General features: G+C 34.7%; 1 protein-coding gene across 9 annotated transcripts in view; it reads right to left on the reverse strand.

Moving 5' to 3' along the window:
• The window catches only part of LOC132382001 (eukaryotic translation initiation factor 4 gamma 3-like), a 315701-nt gene that overhangs the window by 12154 nt on the left and 285088 nt on the right, over nt 1-18459 (reverse strand). For all 9 annotated transcript variants that reach the window (XM_059951770.1, XM_059951769.1, XM_059951766.1 and 6 more), the window contains 7 exons: nt 16637-16730; nt 14794-14884; nt 10493-10692; nt 8885-9000; nt 7120-7292; nt 5710-5835; nt 5139-5220 (listed from right to left, as the gene is read on the reverse strand). In XM_059951770.1, the coding sequence (XP_059807753.1) occupies nt 5139-5220; nt 5710-5835; nt 7120-7292; nt 8885-9000; nt 10493-10692; nt 14794-14884; nt 16637-16730 (882 nt within the window). The remainder of the gene's footprint in view (nt 1-5138; nt 5221-5709; nt 5836-7119; nt 7293-8884; nt 9001-10492; nt 10693-14793; nt 14885-16636; nt 16731-18459) is intronic.

Consider the following 18459-nt stretch of genomic DNA (forward strand, 5'->3'; position numbering starts at 1 on the left):
GTTATGTTGAAGAATTTTTGGAGAGAAGATGCCATTTCGTTTTGGGCTTTAACTTATGAAGCTGCGGTATAGCTTTTTACTTTGGTCTGTAGACCTGGTTTTTTTTATTATCATGGTTTATAGATGCTCTTCTAATTTTACTATAATGTCTTTTTTCTTAAATTTTTTCCTCTGAATTGGATATACACGTTAATACTTTGTAATAATGATTTATTTTTTAAGATGTTGTTTTGTCTTCCCATAAGACTTTGCTTTCCGTAAGCATTTATTTGCTTGTACTTGAAAATGGGACGAATGTTTTGGATTTTTGGACCTTTTTTTATATATTGTAGTGATTATTGAATCCTTTTTTAATCCTATTTTGATGACCTTTTTTTTTAAAAGAATTTTTTTTAGATAGATTGGTGAATATACATTTATATTCTGTAATATGGTTTTTTCAAAATGTCGTTTCTTCTTCCCATAAGTCTCTGTTTTTGAAATGTCATTTTCCTGTATTTGAATATGGAATCTTTTTTTTAAAGGCATATTACACTATTTTAAACTTTAATGTTTATCCTTTTTTATTAATGATCTTTTGCTTTATTATATTATTTTTTCATTTTGATTGATATATATTCTTTCTTTTTACAACCCGGTATTTATATCTGGGTGTTATATAGTCTTTTTTCTTTTCATGGAGTTGCCATCTTGAAATGGGGGTAATATTAGTATTAGTTTGTGCGCCTGCTGCTTGGCTTTTTTTTGTGGGGTTGGGGGAGGGGGTAGGGAACTTTTTTCACCCTTTTGCTTTTTATTTTTTTGCTTTTAGTTTATGGGCCGACTTTAAATTATTAATATTGTTGAAGTGTCATTTTCTCCGGTTGCTCCTGAATCATTTTTCCTTCTTCCTGAATTATGGGTTATGTGTCTTTTTAACCTTTTATGATATATACAATTAATATTGGCATGATGGATAAGTCTATTAATTTTATCTCTTGGAATACTAATGGTTTAAATCATCTGATTAAACGTAAAAAAAATATTTAAAGTATTCCATAGACTAAATGCTAATATTATCTTTGTACAGGAGACCCATATTAGGAGGGAGGATAATCAACGCTTTTTTAGGTTCTGGCAGGGTCAACAATTTCACTCGAATTGTACCGCCAAAATTAGGGGTGCGTCTATTTTTATAGACCCCCTCAATTTCGTTTATACATCATGAAATTATTTCTGATCCACAGGGTAGATTTTTGTTGATAACTGGTTCACTTTTTAATCGAAAAGTGGCTCTAGTTAATATTTATGCTCCAAACTTTGACTGCCCTGAATTTTTTAAACATTTATTTACTTCCCTCCCTAATCTAAATGAATACATGTTGATAATGGGTGGAGATTTCAATTGTTGTCTGAATCCTTTGATGGATAGATCTAAACCTATTCGAATTCTTCCGAATAGATCAGCCTTACTTATTAATTCCTTTATGGTTGATTCGGGAATTACTGAAATATGGCGGTTTTTGAACCCTAAAGATAAAGAACTTTCATTTTTTTCACATGTATATCACTGTTATTCTAGAATTGATTATTTCCTTATTGATCATCGTTTATTAACAGATGTTACTGATTGTAAGTATGATTCTATTGCCATTTCGGATCATGCACCTTCGAAGTTATCTATCAAGATTTCGGACTCTTTCAATAATACTAGATCTTGGAGACTTAACGCTACTTTGCTTCAAGATCCAGAATTTATCACCTTCATAAAACAGCAAATTGACTTGTTTTTTTCAACAAACTATACCGAAGAGATTGACAGAGGAATACTTTGGGACTCTTTTAAGGCTTTTATCCGTGGACAAATTATCTCATATTCCGTCGGTAAAAGAAAACAAAGATATTTAGGTATTGCTTTATTGGTGGATAAAATTAAAGAAATTGATAAGATTTATTCCGTGACTCCTACCAAAGAACTTTATAAGAAGAGAGTTGAGCTTCAAATGGAACATAGCTTATTATTATCTTCTTCAATTGAGAATCAATTAATTAAGACCAGGGCTCAATTTTATATTCATAGTGATCGAACTGGTAAATTGTTAGCTAAACAATTAAAAGCTATTTCGACTAAGCGACAAATTATTAAAATTCGTAAACAAGACGGTAATCTGACTACTGATCATAAAGAAATTAATAATACTTTCCAAGATTTTTATAAATCTTTATATCAATCAGAATTTGATGGCGATCTGCCCATGATGGATAATTTTTTTAACAATTTGAATATTCCTAAACTGACAGATGAAGATCGGAGCTTGTTCGATGCTCCTATCTCTTTGGCCGAAATAGGAGAGGCTATCTCATCAATGAATTCAGGGAAAGCTCTTGGTCCTGATGGTTATATTATAGAATTTTTAAAAACTTTTTCTTCTTTGCTTTCCCCTTGGTTATGTGAAATCTTTAATGATGCATTTACTAAGAAGAGACTACCCCAGTCTTTTTATGAAGCTACTATCTCTCTAATTCTTAAAAAAGATAGGGATCCTACTTTATGTGCATCTTATTGCCCTATATCGCTATTAAATGTAGACTCTAAGATTCTTACAAAAATTTTAGCTATTAGATTAGAAAAGTTACTATCACAGATTATTTCAGAAGACCAAACTGGTTTTATTAGGAACCGGTATTCCTTTTTTAATGTTAGAAAATTGATTAATATAATTTATACTTCTTCACCCACAACCTCAGAATGTGTTATTTCATTAGATGCTGAAAAAGCTTTTGATAGAGTTGAATGGACATACTTATTTAATGCCTTGAGAAATTTTAATTTTAGTCCTAATTTTACATCATGGATTAAATTAATATATTATAAACCTGTTGCTTCTGTTCTTACAAATAATTACAGATCCTCTTTTTTTCAATTATCTCGTGGTACGAGACAAGGTTGTCCCTTGTCCTTTATTATTTAATATCGCATTCAAACCTCTAGCCATTGCTATTCGTGAATCCCCTAATATTTTTGGTATTACCTGTAATGAGAAGTTATACAAGTTATCACTTTATGCTGATGACGTTGTTATATATTTCTGATCCTGACAGGTCTATTCCCGCTATTTGATCCTTGTTGGTTCAATTTGGCTGTTTTTCTGGTTATAAACTAAACTTGGATAAGAATGAATTATTCCCTTTAAATGCGCAAACTTTATTGAATGACAGGATACCATTTAAAGTTGTTACTGATAACTTTATTTATTTAGGCATAAAAATTACCAAGAAATATAAAGATTTATTCAGATTGAATTTTTTACCTATGCTTCATCAAATTCAACAACTTACTACAAGATGGTCTCCTTTATCCTTATCATTAGTTGGTCGGATTAATGCTATTAAAATGATGATTTTACAGAAATTTTTATATTTATTTCATATTTTTATATTTATTTTAAATTTTTATATTTATTTATTTAGCCTTACCAATTTTTATTCCTAAATCTTTTTTTGATAACATTGATTCAAAAATTTCCTCATTTCTGTGGCAAAATAAAAACCCCAGCTTAAGTAAAAGGCAGTTACAAAAATCTAAAAAAGATGGTGGTTTAGCTTTACCTAACTTTAGATTTTACTATTGGGCGAATAATATTTGAAACTTAATATATTGGAAATTAGATTTGGATTCACCATTGTGCCCACAGTGGGTAAATTTAGAATGCAATGATGCACAGGGATATTCTTTATTCTCCGTTCTTGGTTCTTCTCTTCCTGCTGATTTAGTTAAATTCAATAAACAGATATCCAACCCTATTGTCAAACACACATTACGAATTTGGTTTCAATTTCGTAAGTTTTTTACTCTGAAAAACTTTGTTCTTGATAGCCCTATCTTACTTAACTTCTTTTTTAAACCTTCTTTGACAGATCAAGCTTTTAGCATATGGAAAAGGAAAGGTATAATATGTTTTCGTGATTTTTTTTTGAAGGTAGTTTGATGTCTTTCGACCAACTTTCCAACAAATTTAAGTTACCTAAATCAAATTTTTTTAGATATTTACAAATCAGAAATTTTTTATATAAAGTTCTACCATCCTTCCACAATTCAACTTTGATAAGATTTTTCAGATATGATTTTTACCTTGAATCCTTGTCAGAAGGGATTAGTGGCTCTTATTTATAATATGATTATGAAGATACAACCAGAAATATCAGGTAGAATTAAACAAGAATGGGAAAAAGAACTTCAATATAATATATCAACAGAAAAATGGGAAAAAATTTTACAAATGGTTAATTCTTCTTCTATATGTGCTAAACATGCTTTAATACAATTTAAGGTTGTACATAGAGCTCATATGTCTAAAGATAAGCTCGTTCGATTCTATTCTCATATTAACCCTCAATGTGACAGATGTCATTTAGATGTGGCCTCATTGACCCACATGTTTTGGTCATGTCCCACTTTACATAACTATTGGAAGGACATATTTGCTACCATTTCCTCAATTTGGAATATTGATTTACAACCTCATTTTATTACTGCAATTTTTGGTATACCAAATGAAGATGGTAATCGGTTTTCCCCTTCAATTAGACGAATGATCGCCTTAGTAACATTAATGGCCAGGTCTATATTACAAAATTGGAAAGAAGTAAATCCTCCTACCACATTTCAGTGGTTCTCTCAAACTATTTCTTATTTGAGCTTAGAAAAAATTAGAAGCACTATTTTTGACTCATCAATTAAATTTGAAGAAACTTGGGGACCGTTCATTCGACACTTTCATATGAATTAATTTGGCCTCTTCCAGACCTTTTCTCTTTTTATTCTTGTTCTGGTATGGAGTTCCGGAGATTTTGACACTATCATATACATGTAAACTATTATTACTGCTCTTGTTAGTTTAGTTTAGGTTTAATTTTTTTTCTTTTGATGATTATTCTTACTCTTTTTCATGTATAATTAATATAGGTTTGATTGATTAATGTACTATTTTTTGCTGATATTTTAATAAGATATTGTTATCTTATTACTAATTCAACTTCAAGTCTAGTGCACTTATAACCTATTCAATATTATGTTACGTTTTTTTTATATATGAAATTCAATAAAAAGATTGAAAAAGAAAGAATAAATTCTGAACAAAATTCTCCTTTCCACTCACCATTTGTTTGCATAGAAGGTGCAAAATTTCTGCAAGCAGAACCCCTGCTCTCCCTACAGGATGTAAAGGTTTACTAAGTTCTCTGCAAGAGAAGAAGATCATGTGTAGAATCAGAATCACTATCATAGGCATGTGTTGTGAAATTAGTTAATTCAGTATCCGACATCACAACCCAAGGATCTTTAGACTTGCACCTAGAGATATTTACAAGTGCAGTTTTCTTGCATGATTGGTCCTGGGAATAAGACCTGAAAAATTATGCTGCATGACACTTGTCAATTTTAAATTATGTTCTGCTGACAATATTCTTCATGCAGAAGTGGATAAATAATGTTAACATAGAACTTTGACGCTTTGAACACAGATCGCAAGAACATTCTATTGGTACAGATAACTTAACATCCTGGGGTGTGAGATGTAACACATACAGGTAATCCAGAACAAGAGATTGTCAAAAAATTTTAACAAAATCATTGTATTTTTGAAAATTTTAAGTTCTGGTTGAGAGATCAGAAAACGATTTTCTTAGTATTGACAAAATATACTGTTGCAAAAGTAAACTGTTTCTTACGTAAATAATTCTCTCATAGAGATTCCTCCTTCTTGTAACATGGGTGTCACAAGTTCACCCAGGTACAACCATATATGTGGTATGTCAATGGCCATATCCTCTGCCAATTCCAAGAGTTCTAAAAACCTAAGAAAGAACAAATTAACTATGAGAGAGAAAAAATATTCCATTTCAGAGCATAGATATCAATTGATTTATAAAAAAACATATTGTTATTTTGAGCAACACACACAAAATTCTGGAGGAACTCAGTTCAGGCAGCGTCTATAGAATTGAATAAACTGGAAAAAAGGGTTTAGAAGCCAGGATGTGAGGGAAGGGGAAGGTGGCAATCTAGAAGGTGATAGGTGAAGCCTGGTGGGTGAGGGAAGAGGGATGAAGTAAGAAGCTAGAAGGTGATAGGCAGAAAAGGTAGAAGGCCAGAGAAGAAGGAATCTGATAGGAGAAGAGAGTGGACCATGGGAGAAAGGGAAAGAGCAGGGGCACCGGGGAGGTGATAGACATGTGAGAAGAGGTGGGGGGGGGGGGCAGAGTGGGGAACTGAAGAGGGTAGGGGGGTGGGAATTACTGGAAATTGGAGACATTGATCACTATGAAGTTATATCCCAATGACAGCAAAAAAAAATACTGTACTATGCTTGAAGGTAATAACTCTTGCACCAAAATCCACTGTCATTAAATGCAACCCTCCTCTCTCTCCAATATCCATGCCAGCCTACAAGGACATCCTGAAGCCAGGCAGTCAATGAGCAAACAGCGCTTTGTAGCCAACTCACTTGCTTTGTGCACAGCAAATACACCAATCCAATTGCTATTTTGAGCTACTGTATGTTAAATACACAAGTTCAGATCTTGGTTAATGCACGACTTATTTCAGTTAATAATGAATGGAGGTTGAACACAAATTATAAAATAATACAGAATTAGTTTAGCCAGTGTATTTAGTTGAATTTCAACGCCAACAATTTATTAACCAAATAGAACATTTGCAGTCAATATAGAAGGGAGGAAGAAATTAAAGGTAATCAAACGATCTGGTTATTACATCCTAATTATTGATCATCCTTAATTGTCATTTGTTTGAATGCAATGAAGAAAATAATAACCAAATGGACAAGCAAAGGTAAATGATCAAATGTGACAGGGACTCTGTGAATAGGATGCTTCAGTTAATATAGTGGATAATAACTTGATTGACGGTGGCACGTTCCTGATGTCCTGACAATTTTCATGTGCAAGATTGGCAGTCATACAGTATATGCCAACACAGATCATGACATTTCCAAATGTAAGTAGCTATATACAGTGCCTTGTGGTATTTTAATGTCAAAGATATTCTACAAATGTATACATAGATTGGCTGTTTGTGCAAAATTTTATTGTACTTTATTTTTCTTCTTTAAGTATTACCCTTTGAAGAATTCATCCTTGGGTAGTTTTTCAGACTGTATCAGCTGGTAGAAAAGCTGTCCCATGTGTTCCCTTGTTATCTGACTTCTCTCTAACGTTGACTCTACACCTACTCTTACAAAGACATGGAGTAGGCTCAGAGAATTCAATTCATCCACACATTGGAGCGCTTCCTAGAAACAGAAAATAATTCAGTCAAACAGCATTGCCAATCACTTCCTTTTTCTTTTCACACAGGCAACACCTTTTGGAGAAACACAACCCACAACCCTGATAATTTAATCTGTTATTTGTTTATTCTAATATTTTGTGGTTTTCTGCTCCAATGTGACTGAAAAACAGTAGCAGTCAAAGCACAATGCAAATGAGAAACTGTTGGGGTAAGCTTTATTTGCTGGTACAGCTGAAGGACATGAGGAACAATTGGCAAGAATGTTGATTGGGGTGGGGGATCAACAAGAACAAGCTCCATATTAACGACAGAACTGGAAATAAAACAAACTTACTATAAATATATTATCAGAAAATATTTAATGGAATCACAAGACCAAGTATACCCAGCAATTTGCAATAAACCAAAGGAAATAATGACACTTCCTTTCTTTCCTTCCAGCCTTTTATAACTAGCACTATCAGTTCAGAATATACCAGCACTGTTAGCAGATCAGAGAGGCAAGCAACCAAGCAATATTGACACGAGTCACGTTACTATATTGCGCAACATACAAAACCTCACAACACACCACGACAGAAGAAACACATGAAATATGAGGGCAAAACCCCAAACAACAATGGCACTTTATAGATATATCATAATTTTTGGCAACAACAGCAAACATTTCAAATATATAGTCTGATATTTTAACACATAAATTACATGTAAATTATTAAGAACATTCAATATTCATAATTAATGATGAATTGATAAACTACCTTGGAAAATGTGAATCCTGTTTTGAAAATACAAGCGTTAGTCACGCGCTATTCCAACAGGTCATTTGGCCCAACCAAACCAATGTTTTGCTCAACTTAACTTCTCTTAATTTAAATGACAACATGACTTTTTAAAACCTTCTCCTTCCTCCAATATTTAATAATCTGTTTCTCTCAATTATTCCCAGTGATAGCCAGTTCCAAATTCTCAAAACTCCGTGGGTAAAGATATTTCTGCTGAATTCTCCACTTGATTTCTTTGTAACTATTTTGCAAAAATTACCTCTTCCACACAAGTGGAAATTCTTAATCTAATCAATTATATACTCCCATAATTTTAAATAGTTCTTATTTTTATTTAAGATTTTAAAGAAAAGTGATACCCATTCTGTTCATCCTCTCCTAATTGTGCACCGAATAAGAGATACTCAACAGTTTGATATTTTATGTTTTTTTTGAAAAATGGCATTTGTTCTGGAATAGGGATTTCTTGGTATCTTTTTAGCCAAATATTCAAAGGAGCAGAAACAATATTCTTCATGGAAACTATGCAGGTTTATTATAACAAACACGAGGAAATCTGCAGATGCTGGAAATTCAAGCAACACACACAAAATGCTGGTGGAATGCAGCAGGCCAGGCAGCATCTATAGGGAGAAGCATTGTTGACATCTCAGCCCGAAACGTCGACAATGCTGCTCCCTATAGATGCTGCCAGGCCTGCTGTGTTCCACCAGCATTTTGTGCGTTGCCCAGGTTTATCATAATTAGTTTCTAGACAAACCTTAACATTTAGGTACTTATTTTAAAACAAAATTCTGTAAGTATTCACCTTATAATCGTTAATGTGCAAAAACTCATCAATAATAGACTTTGATTTTTTCTCCATTGTTTCTTCAGCCTCAACAGCTCTGAGGGAAACTTCGGCAGAAGGAACTTCCGATTTCACTAAGGAAAAAAAACAGCAAATTCAATGGTGTTTCCTTCAACACAGAGGTTGTAATGAAATAATTTATTGTAACTAACTGGCCTTACTTTAAGAAACCCATCAATGGTTAACTACCTGCTGAAGGGTCTTAAAGGAAGGACCAGCTAGTTACAATAAATTATTTCAATACATCTCCAATGTTTGGTTATCTATTTTAAATTAACTTCACCCACAATAAACCAAGTACAGCAACTATAACCTCTTACCACTATTTAAGACTATTAGAAATTAATCAAAGAAATGTTCCCGTAACATACTGCAACAGCTACCTGATGCCCATAAGTCATTACCAGTTTCCCATAGCAATTACATCTTTATGACATCAGCATCATGTCACAGATGACATGATGAAATCACAACTGACCAAAGCCTTTGCTACCAGAATATTCAAAGAAATATACATTTTTTTAAAATATTTAACTTTATGTGTAACAAGTACTTGAAACATACAATGAAATGTGTTGTTTGTGACAACAGCCTGAGGATGAGTCCACAAGTGTCACCATGCTTCTGGCACTAACGTAACATGCCTTCAAATTAGTAACCCGAACTGGTGTCTTTGGTATGTGGGGGGAATCCAGAGCACCCAGAGGAAACGTGTGGCCATGGGGAGAACATACAAACTCTTCACAGTGGCGGGAATAGAGGCTCGATTACTAACTGCTACGATACTCTGCCACCCTTCCTTTAACATTCAAATATTGACGCATTACCAATGCTTATAAATTCTTGAAATGAAAAGCTGATGAATAAACCCTTTAACGCTGTATCTGTTGCTCAATCAATATTTTCAAACGGCTGCTTATTAACCAAGAGCAAAAATTCAATAGCCTATTGCTATCAGAGTATTTTTTTCCTCCCATTCCCCACTCTAATCCAACAATTCCACTGTTTATAACTTATGTTATGATTTCACTGACACTTGTTAAAATTAACTACTTTGTGACAAGTATACGTAAATGGAGCATGGAAGCCTATTGTAAGGGGGGGGGGGGTGAAGACTGCAGGAGAGTAGGCAGCAGTTGATTGACAGCCAGAGGCCAATAATCTCACCACACCTGAGGTTAATTATGCCACAGTCAATTTGATCTCTGTGCCACAGGTAACGAGGCCACTTTTATTTACAAATTTAACTAAATAACTTCAATAAAAATAATATATATATTCCAAGGATACTGCTGGAGATCTCTATGAGCCACAGTAAATGTTAAAATACTGGTATTTTCTTCTGCACCACTTGATAGTTGACTTGGCAAAAATTCAAAACTAAGTGAATATCTGGACATAAGCTATTATAAACATAATGCAGAGTAGAGGAAGGTCAAGTTTTCTTTTCCTTACTGACTTCTAATTATACCACTGATTTCCAAATTAATGGAGAAAAATCTGAAAGTCTAGCTTTAGGTTGGCTACTAAACAAGGCAATTCAAGCAACAGGAATTGCAAATTTACCATTTTCCTTAGTACGGTTCCTATCTCCCTCTGCACTCTTCTCCTCAGAGGTACTTGTGGCTTGTTGTACAATTTCAAGGGCTTCTCTCCTCTCTTCTTCTCGTGTTCGATCATCAAGGAGTTCCTTATTACTGCTCCCCCTTGTGATAGCTGGCCGACCTGCTGGTTTATCGTTCTTCTCTCTACCTGTACTGCTTCGACTACATGAGAGATTGGGAATGGGATGGTGAGGGATAGAAGAAGATGGCCTTTATATTATTGATTAAGCAGATGTATATATGCTAAAAAGTAAGAGAATGATATAAAGTAACACTGATTCATGAAACTCAAAGTGCTTGAATAAATTGCAATGGTTTTATTCATAATTGTTCTTGTCTATAAAACTCATATCAAACCGAAAAAAATTAACTTTAGAATTTGTAATAATATTAATTTGTCTTAAATGGCTGTGTGCATTGACACATTGATAAATTGTGAGAACCAGGTTATTTGCCATCCTTATCCTGCCTGGCCTGTAGACAATTAATTCCAGATCAAACAATTTTTGATTGTCTCTTCAGTTGAGGGTCAATTTAGGTTGGAAAACATATGCTGCATTATCCACAATGTCCATATCTCATGAATGATTAAAAGGCACCAAATCCAAATAATTGCATTTTGTTAAGAAACATTTTTATCACTTCATTGTGGATGGGGGAAACCCTGATTAAAATGATATGATGTTCTGATATAAAACTTATCGCAGCATCTAGTAAACAGGATTTTACAGGAAAAAAAATAGCATCAACAACAAAGACATGAAAAGCATAGCTTACAGATTATAGTTCTTTTGCCAAAAACACACCCAATGTAGATAACATGTGGCTTTAACATTCTGGTAGGAATAATGGCAAAATCACTTTTTTTTGAAATTAAGTATTCAAAAGATATAAAAGAATCTGTAGGGTTGGATGTTTACAGGAATAGGGACACTGTCACACTTAGGTTACAAGGCCCTGATGAAAATGCAAAGAATGCTTTTTTTTTTGGAAGAATTGTAAAGCAGAGAAGCTATATGCACAGATCACAATGCTTTTTGGAAGTACTGAAAGTCATAAAAACTTTTGAGGCCTTGGTGAAGGGCAAAAGAAATACATGGATGATACCAGATGTAAAATAAAATAGGGTGGGTTCTCAAAGATAGATTTTAAGATTATTAAAAGAGTAGACTTAAAGAAGAAGGTGTTTATATTTGCAGCCTACCCTGTTACATCTAAAGCGTGATTCAGATGAACTGGAAAGAGGCTTTCCTTAAGAGGCTTAAATGAAGAAGCTGGACTTTGTCTAATCTGCAGGAAATAACTGAATGAGAGAGGCTACTCTGTTCTTCCATTCCATTGCTGGATCCTGCAATGGGAATCTCTGATACTAAACCAGTCAGACTTGGAGCAGAGTCAGAGACTCCAATTCAAAAGATGTGCTTAGCCTGCGGAATGGATGTTTAAAAAATATTTCAATTCAGGCTAAAGTTTTATTTTATTTGAGTCTTAAATTAATTCCTTAATTACAATTTTGATTTTATTTTATTTCTTTCTGATTTAACATGTCATTTAAATATTCTTCAAAATGAGTTTCTTGCTCTGGCAGGAACAAATTCCACCTCAGTTTTGCCTCCTGTCAAAAATGTCTGGGGGAGAGACCTCTGCAGCAGGCCAGCTGAAGCTTTGCTATCGCATGCCAGATTTAATATACAAGTGGACAGTCAGCAAGATCAGCTCATGGCTTCTGGCCCAGGAAGTACAGGTGAGCAGAAACCACCAACAGCAATTCAGGGCTGTGGCTTGGGTTCAGCATGTAATGATGGAGAAAAGCGAGAGAGTCAGTCAGCATTGGGAGGTGTTTTGCCCCTCTCAGCAAACAATGCAAAAGCTACATCAACCAAAGATGCATTTACATCAATCCACCTGCCGTTCTTTGGAATGATATTTGAGAAGAGAAGAATATAAAGACAGACTGCAAGCAGGACGAGATGTACTGCATTCATTAAACAGACAAAAATTCACACTCAATGAAAACTAAGGATGATCATCTGGTCTGGTGTAAGGAACTGTTCTGAACAAAATGTTAAAAATCTGAATGTTGCTTCACTTGGTTTTGCCAGTCATGCTTGCAACTTGAAAAAAGGAAGAAGAATTTCGACTTGCAAAATACGTGCAGCTGCTGACAGCTATCTTTATTTGGCTTTGTGATGGTCACTCATAAAATTAGTATTCTATAAAACAAATTCTGCCAGTTTCTTAGTTATCAAAACAGTTAATGCTCTGGACACAAGTTAACTAATAAGCAAAAATTTAGGAGGGAGCAAAGTAAGAAACCAAGTTGCTTGAATGCCCAAACAGTAAAGGATAAAATTCGACACATCTTGCAAATTAGTTTCCAATATGCATGCTCCACAGCATAGGTTAAAAAAATGCTAGCAAGAATTCAGATAATGCAAGAAAGAGGGGAGTAAACACTGGCAAACAGGAAACTCCAGCTTGTATTTTATGCAATTTAAGATGTAGCGTGTTGTCTGAACGAATGAAAGCTCCAACATTTTCTGGAATTGTTCTTCTAAAATATGAATTAACATTCAAATTTGTTTAATATCCAGCACCTACCGAATAACATAATCCAAGTACACACGAGTCATGCTACCACAAAAGCAAGAAATGGCTGAATTCTTTGAAAGAAGAAGCAATAAAAAAAAAGACGATCTGGTTTCTATCTATTTAGATTTGCCTTTGCATAGATTTGTGATGGTCACTGTAACATTTGAACTGAGGAAGTTATGAATGATCCCATCATAAAACTGGATCAAATAACCCAGTTCCTACTCATCTGCTCTCACGCCTCCTACCCAGAATTTAGTTTCTTTCATCCTGATATTCCACTCCAACAGCCTCTATATACTACAGATGACCTTGTACAATATCCAATAGTTCCAACATGATGCCACCACACAGGTTTCCACCTCTGATTCAGCATTTCAATGGACCCTCTGCAATGATCTAGTTCACTGAGTCCACCTCCATTAGTACCCACACTCTTTTGAAGACACATTTCTGTGTAATGGCAGGAACCACAATACCTGGTCTTTTACATCGTCTCCCATTGTCTGGGACTCCAAATACTTTTTCCAACTTAAGAGTTCTGCATTCACTGCTCACAATATGGCTTCCCCTGCAGTGGGCAAACCAAACCACTGGAGAGGAAGTACAGAAGCCTTATGACCTAAGCTCAACATTTTAACAACAGTTTCTTCCCTTCTGCTATCAGATTTCTGAAACAAAGAACTTCACTTGCCGCATCACTGAAATGTTACCTCAAACTATAGACTCACTTTCAAGGACTCTTCATCTCATGATCTTGATGTTTATTGCTTGCTTGCGTATGTATTTATTTATTTATCTATCTACCTATCTATCTATCTATCTATCCATTTATTTATTTATTTATTTGTTAATTTTCATCATTTCTTTCTTTTTGTATTTGTATATATTTTTTTGTCTTTTACATATTGGTTGAACTCCCAAGCTGGTGCATTCTTTCATTGATTATATTATGGTTATTATTCTATTATGGACTTGTTGAGTAGCCCGTAAGAAAATGAACCTCAGGGTTGCAAATGGAGACATAGATGTAATTTGATACTTTATTTTGACATTATTCATCTTTTGCACTGTTTATTTTTGTAGCTTGTAGTAATAGATCAGTGAAATTAAAACAGATCTCGATTCTAAAACTGGGTGATGACTTTGCTAAACATCACAAAAGCATTATTTTGAGCTTCCAGTTTCTGGCACCTGAATTCTTCATTCTACTGTGACCTTGGTCTTGAACACTATTCCATTAAACTCTAAGCAAGCAGCAAGCTCACAGAACATTGCTTCAAAGGTACATTACAGCCTTGAGGACTCATCTTTTAGGCACAACTATCTAAAAAAAAGCATCCCATTATTTTCCTCTGATAATTTCATGTATTTATTTTAAGTCTCTTTACTTTTAAGGTGCTTTACTTTTAACTATTCCTTATATGTTTTCAAATTGTACAAATACATCTTTCATCATTTTATCACTAGCTTACTCACTCTTTCACAATGTTTGCCCCCACTTTCTTTACTCTGCAACATTAGTTTGTTTCCTCTGACTTTCCATGGTTCGGAAATAGGAATTCACCTCGCTCTCCATAGTTGCTGCCTTGCCTGCTGAGTTTTCCAGTGCTTTGTTCATCCTATCTGGAGAGCCTACGCTAACATACCTTCAGTTACAACAGCACTCACCTGGGTGTCATTCTGCGTGCATCTGAATCAGAAAGTGGGCTAGACTGCTGTAGCACAGAAAATCTATTTAAGCTTGTTGTTCGAGGTGAATCTGAAATAAAACATTGGGTGTTGTTTTAATGGAACATAAGGTAAAGGTAAAAACAAAATGTACAAAAGAGCTCATCTAATGCAAACACAAGAATGATGATCAATTTCTAAAACACCAAATGAGATAAATGAGCAACTAATCCTTCTGGTTGGCTGAGCAAAACTACTGGCTGCTAAACCTGTAAAATTAAGGTCCTTAAAGAGGCATTGTCTTTTCAATGTCTACTTGAACACTTTAAAAGGTGACATCTCCAAAAATGCTGCAATTACATCAGCCCGAATTGTGTTTTCAATAACACACATTTACTTAGTACTTGTAATATAGTAAAACCTATTTAATGCAAAACATTATTAAACAAAATCTGACACCAAATCACAAAGAGCACATTAGGAAAGATAATCTGTTGCTTGGTCAAAGAATTTACAAAGCATCTTAAAGGAAATGTAGACACACACAGAAACCTGGAGTATTAAAGAAAACGGATGCATAAGGTCTAGGGCCAAGCAGTGGAAGGCATGATTGCCAAAGATGGAACAAGCAAAATTGAGGGTACTCACAAGACAAGAATTGGAAGAGCAGGTACCTGGAAGCATTACAGGTCAAGAGGAATTTAGAGAAACGGGAAGAGTTGAGGCCAGGGAGAGATTCAACAACAAAAGGATAAGAACTTCAAATTTGAAGCACAGCTTAACTCAAGAGTCAGTAAGCATAGAAAAGATGGGCAAATGTGAGAGTTCTTGGTGAGAGTTAGAACATTAGCTGTGCAGTTTCAATAAATCTCAAGGTTAAAAAGAGAAGCACAATGGAATCCAGACAGGAATGAACTAGAATTAGAGGTAACAAACACATCAGCACAATCATCTAGAAATAGAGACAGATAATCTTTGAGATCATATAGCTTTGAGCCATTAAACTCCTTTTCGGGTCAAAATGAAAAAGATTGCATACAGGTTTGGCCTTGGATGATTGGCAGTAAGATGAGTAGGGTTAATGGCGATGGAAAGGGCCAAAGCACATGGCTTCAGCCTTCCTAACATTAATTAGAGATTTCAATTCATCTAGTACTTTAATATTTTAATTTCCAGCCGTAGGTCTCACTGCCAAGTTTAACATTTATTGCTCATTCCTTCAGCAGGCTTTGTTGACTTAAAAGACCATTTGCAAGGACAGTTACGAGATAATTGTATTGCTGCGGATGTGACGTCACATATAGGGTAAGGTTGGCAGATTTTCTTCGCTAAAAGATGTTACTGAACCAGCTGAGTTTTTCTAATAATCCCATTGCTGGCATTACAGAAAAGTGCACTTTTCCCTGGATATAATAACTTCACTGAATTCACAAACTGAATATGTGTTTGACTTGATTACTGCTGATGTCAAACATGAAATCTGCTAAGTTAGAGAATGGATGGACGAATATAATTGAGTTAAGTATTTTCACTGTGTTTAGGTGAAAATTGATCCTTTTAGAAATTGTTGTGTTGATAATTAGGATAAACAAAGATCGGATCCTCGGGATGGAGCTATCAGAGTTAATGGACTAGGATTAGGAAGAGATGTCATTTTTAATTTGCATTTCCAAGAACAAAAATAAAATAAACCTGATCACTATATTCACAAGATGATGGCAGAGGAGCTCTGACAGATGTGTACTAAAATGTTTAACAGTCTTCAAAGTCATACTTAAAAAGAAAACATTCATGAAAAACTTTCACATTAACATGATGGACAATAAAACGAAATTTTACTTACCAGATTCATTAGCTTTTGCTCCTCCACTGCTGCCCTTACCCCAGCTGCCTAATCGACATCCTGGACCCAGCTGTATTTTATCATCCGTGGCAGGCTATGGGACAGAATGAAGTAAAAGGATTTTTGCAACGTTTTGAGAAATAAGATTCCATTGTTTATAAAGATCAGGCTACAAGGTTTTCTGTCTTTGAATGCTTACCAATTTGACACTTTGTTAAGCCTATTAATTGTATCATCTTTCCACAGAAACAATTTCCATCATGTTTGCTAACTCTCTGCACAATTTTGCAAAACAGGGAAAAATGTTACTTCCAAAAAGGTGTTTTGTTCTGTGCATTCAGGTTTATGTGAACTGGTGTCAGTCAGTAGATAATTTCAATATAATAATGTGAAGCTCAGTTTGAAAAGGGAAATAATCCAAAATAGCTCAGTGGTCTCTTTTCCTGATAACTGCACCAAAAAAATGTAGACTTAGGCAGGATAAAACTTATTTATATTGTCCCACAGTGATTGGATGCATTTCCAAGGGAAATTGGAGAGGGAATGAAAGAAATAAACATTCATGACAAGCCACAACAGGATGAGCTTGCTAATCAACAGGTAACAGCACATTCCATTCAAATAACAAATCCAAAAGCAGATTAATTAACAGATCTGATGACAGGAATGCCCCATTAATTAAAAAATCCCATTAAGGGAAAGCACCTTCAATTAACAAATCGCAGGAGAAACTCCTGGCATTTAACATTTCCCACAACAGGAATGAGAATTCACTCACCAAATCCCACACCAGGAATCCCCTGCCCAGAAGAATATTAGAAAATAGAGCAGGATTAGTCTAACTGACTGCGACTAATTGCCTGCTCTGTCATTCCATAAGACCATAACTCATCCAGTCTTGGCCTCAACATCACTTTCTCTCATCAGTTGGCTCCCTTGTACTTCAAATGTTTGTCAATCTCCAGCAGGTCTGTGCTTAATGATTCTACTGCCATAGTTCTCTTGGGTAGAGAATTTCCAAGATTCACAGCCTGTCAAGATTAAATTCCCTGCTACTTTCTTTCTTAAATGTGTTATTCTGAAACCATACCCTAAAATGAAACATCTACCTTTAGAATATTATGCAATTCAATAAAATCACCTCATTTTTCTGAACTTCAATGAATGTATTTCACATTCTGAACCTTTCTCAACCCCTTCATTCCTGTAATTATTCTAGTGAACCACTTCCTCTACATTTCTTCCATACATGTATATTGTTTTTAAATGAGCCATCTCAAATACTTGCTGCAACTACATGCTAATTACAACTGCTGGAAATCTGAAATAAAGCAGAAAATGTTGTAACATTTGTACAGAGAGAAACAGTTTACATTTCGTATCAAAGACCCTTCATCAGAATGGAGTAGGTGTGAAAATAAGTTGAAGAGAAGGTGGAAGTAGGACAGATAGGACACAAAGAACATCTGTGACGGATTGAGAATAGGCCTGCCTTGATTATCTCAATATTTATGGAACCACCTGCTTTAACGATTAATGAGAACAATTGGAGGGAAGGACAAATAAAAGTACAGCGAATTATATCAGACCTGCATATCACAACTTTAAAATGTTCCTTCACTTGATTTCTCCGTCTCCAAGTGTCCTGATTAAGTGATCTATTAATCAGACTGTTATAATCATTGGGATTAAGCCTGAAATCACACTGGATATTCCCTCTGATCCATCCACCACCCTCTGTAAACTTAAAACTAACTTATTTTCTCACTTTTCTGGTTTTGATGAAGGGTCTTTGACTTCAATCACTGTTTCTCTTCCTATTG

The sequence above is a fragment of the Hypanus sabinus genome, chromosome 27 (assembly GCF_030144855.1).
Source record: "Hypanus sabinus isolate sHypSab1 chromosome 27, sHypSab1.hap1, whole genome shotgun sequence".
In the NCBI taxonomy this organism is placed as follows: domain Eukaryota; kingdom Metazoa; phylum Chordata; class Chondrichthyes; order Myliobatiformes; family Dasyatidae; genus Hypanus; species Hypanus sabinus.